The 14,976-nt window shown below is 40.5% G+C and overlaps 1 protein-coding gene across 1 annotated transcript in view; it reads right to left on the minus strand.

Annotated features, from left to right (window-relative positions):
• Positions 1–14,976, minus strand: part of LOC149151108 (putative zinc metalloprotease EGY2, chloroplastic) — a 398,174-nt gene that overhangs the window by 195,978 nt on the left and 187,220 nt on the right. Inside the window, exons 6-8 of the mRNA XM_089440546.1 lie at positions 14,594–14,668; positions 14,387–14,492; positions 13,671–13,764 (exon numbers count right to left, since the gene is read on the minus strand). Of these exons, the coding sequence (XP_089296672.1) occupies positions 13,671–13,764; positions 14,387–14,492; positions 14,594–14,668 (275 nt within the window). The remainder of the gene's footprint in view (positions 1–13,670; positions 13,765–14,386; positions 14,493–14,593; positions 14,669–14,976) is intronic.

Below are 14,976 nucleotides of genomic sequence, written 5' to 3' on the forward strand. Positions count from 1 at the left end.
CTCTAATCCTAATGTTATATGTGGACGATCTCTTCCTGACCGAATCATCCAGGCTCATCAAAGACTGCAAGAAGAACCTAGCCACAGAATTCGACATGAAGGATTTGGGACAGATGCATTATTTCTTGGAGTTGGAAGTTTGGCAGTAGAAGGGTGAGATCTTCCTTGGACAAGGGAGATATGCTACAAAGATCTTGAAGAGATTCAGGATGCAGGACTGTAGACCTATGGCTACTCCAATGATCACCAACTGGAAGAAGATTGATGCATCAGAAGATAAAGACGTTGATCCCACCTTATACAGGCAGCATATAGGGTCCCTAATGTATCTGGTCAATACCAGGTCAGAAATTTGTTACACTGTCAACACCCTCAGTAAGTTCATGGTGGAACCTAAGAGGGCACACTAGGCAGCAGCCAAACATGTTCTCAGGTATATACAAGGAACAGCCGAGCATGGACTATTGTACACCAAAGGCAATGACATCAGGGTGAGTGGATTCACTGACACAGATTGGGCTGGAAGTTCAGTAGATCGGAAAAGTAAAACTGGGTACTGTTTCAACATTGGATCAGGAGTGACCTCATGCTGTAGTAGGAAACAAAAATTCGTGGCTCTGAGCTCCGCTGACGCAGAATATATGCAGCTAGCACAGCTTCATGCGAAGCCATATGGCTTAGGAAATTGCTTGTGAATCTATTCAGGAGAAGGATGGAAGCAACTAGAATCATGTGTGATAATCAGAGTTGCATCAAGCTCTGTAAGAATCCAGTATTTCATGATCGGTCGAAGCACATTGATATCAGGGGCCACTTTGTCAGAGACTGTGTCCAACGAGAAGCAGTACAGTTGAGGTACACTCCTACAGGAGAACAGGTGGCAGACATCCTCACCAAGGCTCTAGGAAGAACAAAGTTTGATTATTTCAGGGAGAAGATGGGGATGGTAAAGAATCCATTTCAGTAGCAGAAATGGATAAGTGTCAGGAGCTCAGTGCAGCAGTTAGCAGTAGCAGTGCTATGGGCAGCATGATGCAGCATGTTGAGAGAGAGTTGCAGTACAGATGCAGCAGTGGCAATCACAATGTCATGGGCAGCAGTACAGGAAGCCACAGTGCAGGGGATGTAAGGCAACAAGCCAAACATCAGTACAGGTATCAATGCAGAAGATCAGTGTGATGTTTCTATAGTGAGGCATTGCTAGAGCACATTCATCGCTAAGAGGGAGTGTTGATTTTTGGTAGCATCGGATGTGATCTAGCCTTGAAATATGGAGGAGAGGCTAAAGCACATGAGATCTCCAAGACCCAAAAATCGTTTTGAGAAGTTCCACCCAGATGAGGAATTATTAAAATAATTAATATTTTTAATGGGTTCCTAAGTCTAAACTTAGGAAAATATAAATATTAATGGGTATTAATAAAGATAAGGGTGAGAAGCTTCTAAGAGACGAGGATCAAGTATCTTTTAATCTTAGCCGTTGATTAGGGACTTAATCTCGGCCATTGATTCATCAATAGGAAAAGAATAAGAGAAGAATTGAGGATCATTTGGAGACACACTGGCAGATACTCAGTATCTCTAGGAAAATCAATTCTCAGGTAAAGGATATTGATTTTAGAGGGAGAGTTGCAGGGTGGAGGAAGAGGAGGGCATTAGCAGCAAGCAGTGACTGAGGAGGAGGTCACACAAGAACAGTGGGAGACAGTGCAGAGAGAGATGCAATCCAGAGGAGAGATGTCGCCCTTACACCGGCTGATGCAGAGGGACGCAAAGCCACTTAGAGCCACGTTGAGCCACACAAAGTGACGCAGAGGTGATGCATGAGTGGGAGCAGGGTATCCAAAGTGTCAGAAAGTCTCAAAGGGAAAGTCTCAGGTGTTTTCTTTCAGTTTCTTTGTAAAACCATTCCTTGTAAAAGCAATTACTGCTAAAGATTAATAAAGCCCTCATCTGTTGCACCGGTTTTCCCGCATTGGTTTTTCCGAGGACAATTGTCCAAAAATAACTGTGTTGATGTGATTGGTTCTTGTGCATGTATTTTTCTCTAGGTAATTATGTGATAACTGCAGTAGAATTTATTTTAATATTTGCTAAAGGGATTTCATAAATAACTTATTGTGAATAATAAGCAGGTGAAATAAATCAGTTCCTGCAGTAGAATTTCATTTTAGAAATTTTCACACTATCCCTACCCCTCTTTCACTTCTTCGAAACTATTGAATCACCTCCAACAACACACAACTGCTACTCTGGAGTTAGATTTCTCAGCAATATCGAATTCCTTGCTCCTCAAGTATGTTCTCCAACCCCCATCGAATTTCTTCTTATAATCTCCCGTTGAGGCTTCAACGACCAAGATTAAAATATAATCGATGGCTAAGATTAACTAGAAATTGATCCACGTCTTCTTCTAGAAGATTCTCACCATGACTTAATTAATACCCTTTAATTAATCAGTTTTCCTAAGTTTAGACTTAGGTACCATTAAAAAAAAAAAATATATTTTAATTAAGTCGTCTCTAGGTGAAATTTCCAGAAACAAATTCTAGATTTTGGAGACTAAATGTATTTTAGACTCTCCACAAAGTTTCGTGGCTATAACACATCTGATGCTACAAAAACTAACTTACCTGCTTAGCGAGGAGTGTGTTCTAGCGCTGCAACCCACTGAAGCAACACCATGTTTCTACACCACCTCCTGTCACATTGTTGAGGTCTGGCTCTGCTGCCCACCAACTACTGAACAACTCTGTATGCGTTGCATCTGTGCTGCCGCTAGCCCTTCTAAACTGCTGCCAACACTGCATCTACACTACAACTCCCTCTCAATCTGCTGCTGCTGCAACTGCAACAACTGCAACGGAAAAACATCCAAAATACTGAACCAACTGTGGTCAGTATGATGCATCTATCACTCGAGTCCTGACTGCTGCTAGACTTTGTGTTATCACTGAAGCCTCTGTGCTGCTGCTGACTCTACTCTATGCCAACTACACTGCTACCAACTCTGCACTGGGCTATCCAGTATCTAACCTCTACTAGCTACTGCATCTGTCACTCCGACACTTGACTGCACCCACTGCCATTGATCCATCCTGCTACTGCGTGTTATGGGCTCCCGTAGCAAGGTATTGATTCATGAGGTGGACCTCCTCAAGAATCCTGCCCATCCTGTAGCTCTCTGGGGCTACAAAACCAAATCACCCCACCTCACTCCTAGAGGTATCTTGGTGATCATGGCAAACTCTTCCTCTAATCTGGAGGACGTCCTGTCGACCTCAGTGGATGCAGGTTGTTGATCCTGCTTCTCCTCCTTGTACTTCTTTCTGAGAGGACATTGAGTGTTGTAGTGGCCAAGATCACCACATCTTAAGCATTTCACATTGGAAATGCCCTTCCTCCTGCACTGCTCCTAATGCCCTTGTGATGCGAGGGATACATTCTCCTCTTCCTTTACTTGCTTCGTCCCACTACTGTTGCTGCTACCACTGATGGTGCTCTTCACCAAATATCACCTCATCCCCTCCTGGTGCAAATCAACCCTCCCAATCTAGCAGTTTTTCGCTGCCCAGGATACTCTGGACGAAAACTTGTTATTCTTCGGAAACGTTGTTAAGAGCTAACCGCATCAATTTTGTAGGCTAGGGCACTGACCCTACTGAAGACAACTAGTCCTGAACATCCTGAAGCCTAGTAAGGAAGGGTCCTATACGCTCCCCTTTCTGCATCCTTGTGCATCTCAGCTTCTCCTCAAGATACATCTTTGTTGCTCGGAATATCCTTCGCACAACGTAGAAAGTGCTTCCCACATCTGTCGGGCAGTATCTTTGCCAACTATGTGAGATACCATGTGATCTCGAACCCCATCAAGGATCAACCTCTTTGCTTTCGCCATCTCCTTCTTGTACTTCTTAAGAAAAGTTGCATCTATGGGTACAACTACCACATTATCGATGTAAGTCTTGAGATCATGTTCATCTAGAAGGCAGGAAATTCTAGCCTTCCAGATCACATAGTTGGAGGCTCCCTCCAACCGATCTTGATCTCTCAACCCTGCTGATGCCATCTCTCCAAAAATGTTGAATTCCTCCTCTTCTCCTCTACGCAACTGCTACCCAGCTATTCGCACTCCCTTTTGGAGTGAGAAACTCTACACACAACTACTGCTACCCTGCTAGGAAAATTCGAACTTCTGGGCTAGAAGTCCTCTAAGGAAAGAATTCCCTCAGTGCGTTCTCTTCCTCCCTCCTGATTCTATTTTGCACTAGCAAACTGCTGGAAAATATCGGCGTCCCAGTTGAAAATCTGCTCTGCAAGGAAACTATTGCTACTCCCCCTACCTCTGGCAATCTTTGATCTGGAAAATTTATTTTCTCTATCGACTCTCTCAAAGAAATAAATTTCCTCAAAAACTAACCCTCTTGGCCCAAGGGACTGTGCTGCCTTAGAGGGTTTTGAACTGTTGCCTCTGCAGAGATTCGAACAACCTCCTTCCTTCTGCACTTAGCTCTCTAGCTTACGATCTATGCTCTGATACCATGTGAAAATTCGGTGATCCCGAATCCTACTGCAACAATTGATAATGTTTCTTCTATTTGTTAAATTAATTAAACAAATTATTTGCAGTTTCCTAAGGAAAATATCGAAACATATACACCGCAGCCTTCACAAAATAAATATTGCGGAAGAAATAAAATTGGAAGAATAGATGCACACACAATAAAACACCGTTACTTTTGGACCAATGTCCCCTGAAAACCCCAACTTGGGAAAACAGTGCAGCAGCTGAGGGTTTTATTATTATGCAATAGTAAATTCAAGTACAAATCTATGGAAGCTCAAATCTAGCTTTCCATACAGAGAAAATGGCTAAGAAAGTCTAGTGAGAAAAATCTCACTTCCACCGGTGATCCGACACTAACCTTAGCTCAAGATGAGCTACTCCTTGTTGCCTTTGCGTTGCCTCTGCGTCACCTAGCTCGGACCAGCGTCTCTCTCACTCTATTGATCAGCTGTTGCTCTGGAAACTCGATCTTCTAGCCTCCGGGCTCCCACTCCGACTCCTGCCACTGAATCTCGACTTCTCCTCAACAAAATACGGATCTCCCTCTGAAGCTCTGCACTGCCTCTCTGCACTGCGTCAGCCTCTCTGTGGAGTACGTTGTCTCTCTGCTATGCACTCACCGGACTGGAAAAACTTCCTTCCGGCCTTACTATCCCTGCCCCTCTCTCACTGCTTCAAAACTACTGAATCACCTCTGGCAACACACAGCTGCTACTCTGGAGTTCGATTTCCCAACAATATTGAATTCCTTGCTCCTCAAGTGTGTTCTCCAACCCCCATCGAATTTCTTCTTATAATCTCTCATTGAGGCTTCAACGGCCAAGATTAAAACATAATCGATAGCTAAGATTAACTAGAGATCGATTCACATCTTCTTCTAGAAGATTCTCACCATGACTTAATTAATACCCTTTAATTAATCAGTTTTCCTAAGTTTAGACTTAGGTACTGTTACAAATCTATTTGGGCACATCAAATCCCAACATTCAGATCAGTATTTTAGGGCTCATCAAACCCTAATCTCAATTGCTTCATGCCCTAAACAAGTCACCCCTTTGAATGCCTCCTTCCTAGATAGTTTCATGACTTGAATACATCCAGAAATAGCCTCTAGCGGGACCAGCGCAGGTAAGCCCTTATGAAGGTGCGCTGCAGAGCAGTTAAGTCCACTGCCAGGGTGCTCTCCAAAGCACTTAGGCTTCCTTTCACCTGAGCTAGGCGAGAATGAGCGAAATTCACATAGGTTTTGGGGAATATTCTTATCTTTTGGAGTCATCTAGAAGTTTCCCTGACTTATCAACTCCTATGAGATTGAACATGGATGAGGAATGAGTTAAGGTGCATCCTATCCTCTCATCCCTTCCTCCATGGAACGATTCTAAGTATGGAAGGCCATTCAATGCCACCATTAATGACAAAACCTCCTTCATCTTCCTATAAATTGACCACTCATCTAAGTGATCAGGGGTTGGAATATGTTGAATTGTAAGGAGATAATGCTGCTATGATATTTGGCTTTGAAGCAACTATTGTGATGCTACAAGTTTGTCATGCTTTTGATGTGATGTGGATGGGATCCAAGCTGGACGAATGGCTTTGAATCAGACACCAATGCTTGTAATTCCTTCTTCTATCTAATAAAGTGTTTGAACCTTTTTCCCATATGTTTGTGTTGTTTCATAATGCTTATATGTGTGAATTGTATCTGATTCCTTTCACTTATATTCAATAGATCGTATGCTTTGATCGGTTTTTGTCTTATGTTCTGTTTACAGGGTACTTCTCAAGCGAATTAAGTACGGGAAGGAGAGACAGAATCGATACAAGGGAGACGAGAGGAAATCGAAACTACAGGTAGGCCTTCTATCTTCTCATCTTATCTATTGCTTAGAGGAAAAGTCTAAAACACTTTAAATTGTTGTTCTAGATATAGCTACTTATATAGGGAATTAGTATTTATCTGTAGATACTAAATTCTCCAAAACAAATTGGCAACTCCGCTGGGGATCGAACCCAGAATCTCTGGTTTCGCAGATGAGCCTTGGTTGTTTTCATCCCATCGCCACCATCCCTTTGGCCGATCATATGCTTTCACTTGGTTGTTTTACCCTTTTTTGAGGAACAGTTGCAATGAGTGGTCTTATTAACCAGCCTCTTCACATCAATCAACATGTTTTGAGAAGTTCCAGCATCACCAGAACCAGTTGCTACCCTAGACACCACTCGTTCCTCAAAATGGAGTCCTCTTTAATCTCTTTTCAGACTCTAAACATGAAAAGATTGCCGAGTGCTTGTCCTTTCCAGCTTGTTAACGGATTGGAAACGATATCTCTCTTGTATTATTTTACGCTTTTTCGGACTTGAGAGATTATTTTACGAAAAAAAACATGTGGAGTTTTCTTTTTGTCCCTTTTCAAACTCTCTAAACCTGAAAAGGACCGAGTTATCTTTGTCGTTAAACTCGTTAAAACATCAAATAGCGACAAACTTGTCCATCTAGACAAGACCGAGCTTCACCTTCGCTAGACTCGTTAAAACATCAAATAGCGATGGATTCGCCCAAAGGGTGAAATTATACAACAAGCATATCTTATCCTCCTCAAGCTTGATAATTATAAAGAGGTACTGGTCAGCAATGACTTGGGAAAATGGGAAAACCACTCTATGGTAGCAGGTCACTCTTGAACATGACACTTTCACTCCATCACCGTGACTATTTGGATTGGGTTATTAACTTGATGGTTATCACACCATTGGTCTATCATACAATCCATCACTTTGTTTTGGGTCAATGCTATCAATTCACTTTAGTGTCGCCAACATGTTCAAGAGAAATCATCCAGTCAAAATTCATCTTTTGCAATACCATAAGCCTTCATTTTCATGACCGTCATTCCTGAACCTTGTGTCGTCAGTCAAATTCCATCTCTAAAATCACTACACTCGTTTCATGTCGTTCATGTGGGATACATCAAGGCCCTCCTGCGACGAGTCACTTCTTGTCGACATCAGCACATGATCCAAGAAGTTTACTTAGAAACACCCATTCAGTACCTTGAAGCTTGCATGCATCAATGGCAGGTTACTCGCTTCCGGCGATAGGCATACATAAATGGCCTTCAACCGAAGGACTTTGCATGGTGTTCGACATCAAATCATCCATTCACACCATGCAGAATGTATTGTAGTACCTTGCAGATCATTATCATTATCGGTGATTTCTCTCGCATATGTTAACAACGTACATCATTGGCTGGTAATCAGATGGTGTCTTCCCATGTTTGACTTCAGATCACATGTTCACATGGTTAAGACTCTTACTTGAGCGAATGGTTGAACAAGATTGAAGACCCCAGATCTAGTTTCATCCGTTCAGGCTGCGATTTCAGGAGTACTAAATCATATGTACAATGGCTTTACATTAATGGTCATTCTGATCATGGGTTTATATCTGTAGACAACTGTTTATGTACATGTTATGAAAGTTTATAAGCTGAGCATGGGTATGCCTTCCCTCAACAATGCATGTAAACTCAAATATCATGATATATGTATTGTAATTGATGAAGGGCACCTTCCACTTTGATACCTCCTCATCACATCATAAAGCATTTCATTCGACATTGGCATTTTTCTGGTTTCATGCTTTAGGGGGCAGTTGTTACAGATCTATTTGGGCACATCAAATCCCAACATTCAGATCAGTGTTTTAAGGCTCATTAAACTCTAATTTCAGTTGCTTCATGCCCTAAAGAAGTCACTCCTTTGAATGCCTCCTTCCCAGACAGTTTCATGACTTGAAGACATCCAGAAATAGCCTCTAGAGGGACCAGCGCAGGTAAGCCCTTATGAAGGTGTGCTGCAGAGCAGTTAAGTCCACTGCCAGGGTGCTCTGTAGAGCACTTAGGCTTCCTTTCACTTGCATTGGGCGAGAATGAGCGAAATTCACATAGGGTTTGGGGAATATTCTTATCTCTTGGAGTCATCTAGAAGTTTCCCTGACTTATCAACTCCTATGAGCTTGAAAATGGATGAGGAATGAGTTAAGATGCATCCTATCCTCTCATCCCTTCCTCCATGGAACTAATTCTAAGTATGGAAGGCCATTCAATGCCACCATTAATGACAAAACCTCCTTCATCTTCCTATAAATTAACCACTCATCTAAGTGATCAGGGGCTAGACTATGTTGAATTGTAAGGAGATAATGCTAAAGTTGTCAAGTCGAAGGGAAAAGTCGAATATTAGCGGGGCTAAAGGGGCTGAATAATCAATTGAATAAAGTGAATCAATCATAAGATTTGGCTTTGCAGCAAGTATTGTGATGCTACAAGTTTGTCATGCTTTTGATGTGATGTGGATGGGATCCAAGCTAGACGAATGGCTTCGAATCAGACACCAATGCTTGTAATTCCTTCTTCTATCTAATAAAATGTTTGAACCTTTTTCCCATATGTTTGTGTTGTTTCATAATGCTTATATGTGTGAATTGTATCTGATTCCTTTCACTTATATTTAATAAATCGTATGCTTTGATTGGTTTTTGTCTTCTGTTGTGTTTACAGGGTACTTCTCAAGCAGATTAAGTACGGGAAGGAGCGACGGAATCAATACAAGGGAGACAAGAGGAAAGCGGAACTACAGGTAGGCCTTCTATCTTCTCATCTTATCTATTGCTTATAGGAAAAGTCTAAAACACTTTAAACTGTTGTTCTAGATATAGCTACTTATCTAGGGAATTAGTATTTATCCGTAGATACTAAATTCTCCAAAACAAAGTTCCAATTCGAGTCTTTGATTAGATCTCGTAAAATCCCAGTCAAGACTTTCACTTGATCTCGTAAAATCCCAGTCGAGTCTTTCACTTGATCTCGTAAACGAACCTTCATTCCATCCACCTGATAGCCACGAGTAGTCTACTTAGGTGAATGTAATGAAGCTTGGGGGGCATGCACCTAGTGGTAAAGTTAAGTTTCCAGGTAGGTTATGTGAAGGGAATCACCCCATTCACCTCTGTCCCTATCTGGACGAAGCCAAAAAGGTGTTGGATAACCATCCTGTTTCACCGTAGCGACTTCCATCTAGTTACCGGAGACTCTCCCTTTCATCATGCTAGGGGCATGTAAACCAATTTCAAGCAAAGTTTTTCCTCGTTTCAAGCTTGTGTAAACATGAAACTGAATCCAAGCATAGTTCCCTATGGTTCAAGCTTGTGCAAAAATGAACCCATTTCCATTTTTAACCCTCATGATTGCCATTCCATCAACCTTTTCTGTCAGATGAGCCTTGGTTGTTTTCATCCCATCGCCACCATCCCTTTGGCCGATCATATGCTTTCACTTGGTTGTTTTACCCTTTTTTGAGGAACAGTTGCAATGAGTAGTCTTATTAGCCAGCCTCTTCACATCAATCAACATGTTTTGAGAAGTTCCAGCATCGTCGGAACCAGTTGCTACCCTAGACACCACTCGTTCCTCAAAATGGAATCCTCATTAAGCTCTTTTCAGACTCTCTAAACATGAAAAGATTGTCAACACTTGTCCTTTCCAGCTCGTTAACGGATTGGAAACAATATCTCTCTTGTATTATTTTACGCTTTTTCGGGCTTGAGAGATTAATTTACGAAAAAGAACTTGCGGAGTTTTCTTTTTGTCTCTTTTCAAACTCTCTAAACATGAAAAGGACCGAGTTATCTTTGTCGTTAAACTCGTTAAAACATCAAATAGCGACAAACTTGTCCATCTAGACAAGATTGAGTTTCACCTTCGCTAGACTCGTTAAAACATCAAATAGCGATGGATTCGCCCGAAGGGTGAAATTATACAACAAGCATATGTTATTCTCCTCAAGCTTGATAAAAATAAAGAGGTACTGGTCAGCAATGACTGGGGAAAATGGGAAAAGGAGAAAACCACTTTATGGTAGCAAGTCACTCTTGAACATGACACTTTCACTCCATCACTGTGACTATTTGGGTTGGGTTATTAGCTTGATGGTTATCACACCATTGGTCTATCATACCATCCATCACTTTGTTTTGGGTCAATGCTACCAATTCACTTTAGTGTCGCCAACATGTTCAAAAAAAGTCATCCAATGAAAATTCATCTTTTGCAATACCATAAGCCTTCATTTTCATGACCGCCATTCATGAACCTTGTGTCATCAGTCAAATTCCATCTCTAAAATCATTACACTCGTTTCATGTCAATGATGTGGGATACATCAAGGCCCTCCTGCAACGAGTCGCTTCTTGTCGACATCAGCACATTATCCAAGAAGTTGACTTAGAAACACCCATTCAATACCTTGAAGCTTGCATGCATCAATGGCAGGTTTCTCGCTTCCGGCGATAGGCATACATCAATGGCCTTCGACTGAAAGACTTTGTATGGTGTTCGACATCAAATCATCCATTCACACCATGCAGAATGTACTGTAGTACCTTGAGGATCATTATCATTATCGGTGATTTCTCTCGCATCTGTTAACAGCTTACATCATTGGCTGGTAATCAGATGGTGTCTTCCCATGTTCGACTTCAGATCACATGTTCACATGGTTAAGACTCATACTTGAGCGAACGATTGAACGAGATTGAAGACCCCAGATCTAGTTTCATCCATCTGGGTTGCGATTTCAGGAGTACTAAATCATATGTACAATGGCTTTACATTGATGGTCATTCCGATCATGGGTCTATATCTGTAGACAACTGTTTATGTACATGTAATGAAAGTTTATAAGCTGAGCATGGGTATGCCTTCCCTCAACAATTCATGTAAAATCAAATATCATGATATATGTATTGTAATTGATGCAAGTCACCTTCCACTTTGATACCTCCTCATCACATCGTAAAGCATTTCATTCGACATTGGCATTTTTCCGACTTCATGCTTTAGGGGGCAGCTGTTACAGATCTATTTGGGCACATCAAATCCCAACATTCAAATCAGTGTTTTAGGGCTCATCAAACCCTAATTTCAGTTGCTTCATGCCCTAAACAAGTCACCCCTTTGAATGCCTCCTTCCCAGACAGTTTCATGACTTGAAGACATCCATAAATAGCCTCTAGAGGGACCAGTGCAGGTAAGCCCTTATGAAGGTGCGCTGCAGAGCAGTTAAGTCCACTGCCAGGGTGCTCTGCAAAGCACTTAGGCTTCCTTTCACCTGCGCTAGGCAAGAATGAGCGAAATTCACATAGGGTTTGAGGAATATTCTAACCTTTTGGAGTCATCTAGAAGTTTCCCTGATTTATCAAATCCTATGAGCTCGAAAATAGATGAGGAATGAGTTAAGGTGCATCCTATCCTCTCATCCCTTCCTCCATGGAACTAATTCTAAGTATGGAAGGCCATTCAATGCCACCATTAATGACAAAACCTCCTTCATCTTCCTATAAATTGACCACTCATCTAAGTGATCAGGGGCTGGACTATGTTGAATTGTAAGGAGATAATGCTGCTATGAGACTTGGCTTTGAAGCAAATATTGCCATGCTACAAGTTTGTCATGCTTTTGATGTGATGTGGATGGGATCCAAGCTGGAGGGATGGCTTTGAAACAGACACAAATGCTTGTATTTCCTTCTTCTATCTAATAAAGTGTTTGAACCTTTTTCCCATATGTTTGTGTTGTTTCATAATGCTTATATGTGTGAATTGTATCTGATTCCTTTCACTTATATTCAATAGATCGTATGCTTTGATCGGTTTTTTGTCTTCTGTTGTGTTTACAGGGTACTTCTCAAGCGGATTAAGTATGGGAATGAGAGACGGAATCGATACAAGGGAGACGAGAGGAAATCAGAACTACAGGTACGCCTTCTATCTTCTCATCTTATCTATTGCTTATAGGAAAAGTCTAAAACACTTTAAACTGTTGTTCTAGACACAACTACTTATCTAGGGAATTAGTATTTATCCATAGATACTAAATTCTCCAAAACAAATATCAAAAGAGATTAATTATTTTAATTAAGTCGTCTCTAGGTGGAAATTCTAGAAACGATTTTTGGATTTTGGAGAATACATGTATTCTAGCCTCTCCACAAAGTTTCGTGGCTAGAACACACCCGATGCTACAAAAACTAACAAATGGCTGATGCAAAAAAAAATGACAAATATGTATGGCCGTTCTCTATAGGCTACAGTTTTTCTATAGCGGCAACAAACACAGCATCTCATCTTTCAAAACCTCAAGATCTTCCCACTTTGATACCATATAAGACATATAAACTATGACGCACAAATGATAAACACAATGAAGAATGAATAAGAGGAACTCGAAAAAGATATGCAATATCAGCTTCGGTTCACTTAATATGATCGTGTTTTTCTGTTTTAGAAAGATTGTAATTTGTTGTAAGATCTAATTTATTCTTATTCGAGCTGACGTGGTTGAATTATTATCTCGATTCTCAACCATCATCTGACAACTTAATGCCCAACAACTTGAAATTATTACGTAAGTAAACCTTACAATCTAACAAAGTTTTCTTGTGTCATTGGTTGCTTGCATGCATATCAAATACACAAATTTTGTGCGCTGATCACTCGTACTAAACTTGCAAATTTTCCTTAGTGTTGTCAGTGCACAATCATTAGGGACACCCTTCCTGTATCTAGAAAAGCACCAGTCCAAATGGAGGAGTAATTAGCAATGACCATATGCTAATCACTCACAATTATTTCAAAGGTTTTCTCAGAGCAGATCTGAGAGATAATGATACCACAATAATGGCAGATAGTCCAAACAGAGGCATGATATAATATGAACATGATGTGCATGCGAAAAATTCCGAAAGTATCCAAGACAGTTTATAATCAGAATAATCAAAGATTATCTGAGTTAGTTGATCATTCAAGTCTTTCTCCTAAAAGCATGTAGCAATTATGGAAAAGAAAAGGAAAACTCAATAACTCAACTATGATTGAAGTTTCATATATTGTGTAGAATCAGGATCTCTCTCCAATGTAAATTCATACATAATAAACCATTGAAAACTGCAAGAATGCTTCTGCTTGTGAAAATCAATACACACATGTATCAAAAATAATTTGCTAACACATGTAACTCCAAAAAGAGGGGAGGAGCATACAATAAGTTCATTTGGAGGGAAGGTGCGTTTCGGAGAAGAATAGTAAATAAAGACACCAACCCAAATGCAGATGCCGCAAACCATTCTGGTACAGCTGCACACATTCAATCATCATGTGAAACAATTATAGACAAACTTCCCCTTTCAAATTTAAATTGAAGTTGCTCAAGATGTGTGCTCTGTGTGCATAAATTTTTATCTTCTTATGCCATCATTGTTTGCATCTACTTTGTACATCTAGGAGAGGCATTGACACTGGAGAACTTTAATCAATTCTCAAGGATTTTAAATACGATCTATTTACATCTGTTTCCAATTTCATGTTAAAGTTATGTGTGCATTGACATTTCCCATCACTTATTTTCCTTCTGTCACTTATGCTTCATTTATGTGCTTAGGAAGCACACAAGCAACAAAGACTGTCCTAAAACTGTAAGCACATTTTTGACGCAAAACTTAGTGGTACGTACAAGTCAAGTACCAATCTGAAATTCACATCCTTAAGATGCATTTGGAAATATGTCAAAATGACTAGATAATAAAACACGTATTAGCTATATTCAATATTGTCGTTACAATGAAAACATCCATACACCTCCACTAGTGCTTAGGTTCTTTCTAGAATCTCATAAATGATAAAACCCTACAGGAATAAGTTCCATACACTATAATACTTGTTTCGAAGTACAAGAGTTAACAGTTGTGGAAGTAGTTACCAGTTGACTCTGATTGCAATGATTCCTCGGGGACAACCACTGCAATCGGCCTGTCATCTTCTGGATTTACTAAAAGAAAAAGCTTGTATTGTTCCCCAAACCTCTCCTGCAGACAGCATATTTAAATGTTGGATAACATTATTGAAATAAGCATGGACCAATAACAACATAGCCTGTGAGAATTAATAAGCATAATGAGAAAAAAACCTGCAATCTCCCCTTTAGCTTCATATAACTCTTATTTGCATCACCCCGTAGATTTCCTTTAAACAAGACACCACCCTGCTTATCACCAAAGCCAAAAGTATGAGTCATAAATTCCAGCATGAATATGCAGATAACGATTCCACATAATTCTACCGATTGTGCCTTGTTAGTAACAAAAGCTCTTTGACTAAGGAACCTTGCTTGAGGTTCACCCCAAAGAACAATAAGGGCAAATATCTGTTAGATATGATGTACTTGCAACACATGGAAACACAAACAAAGGATCACTAAGATAAGTGACAATTCGATGGAAAGCATCATTGAAACATGTGTTGATTTTTCTACTAGGATGCACAGTAGAAACTGATCTTCTGATCTAATAA

The sequence above is a fragment of the Pinus tabuliformis genome, chromosome 9, assembly GCF_031772625.1.
Source record: "Pinus tabuliformis cultivar Carrire ecotype Pingquan chromosome 9, CPIR1, whole genome shotgun sequence".
In the NCBI taxonomy this organism is placed as follows: domain Eukaryota; kingdom Viridiplantae; phylum Streptophyta; class Pinopsida; order Pinales; family Pinaceae; genus Pinus; species Pinus tabuliformis.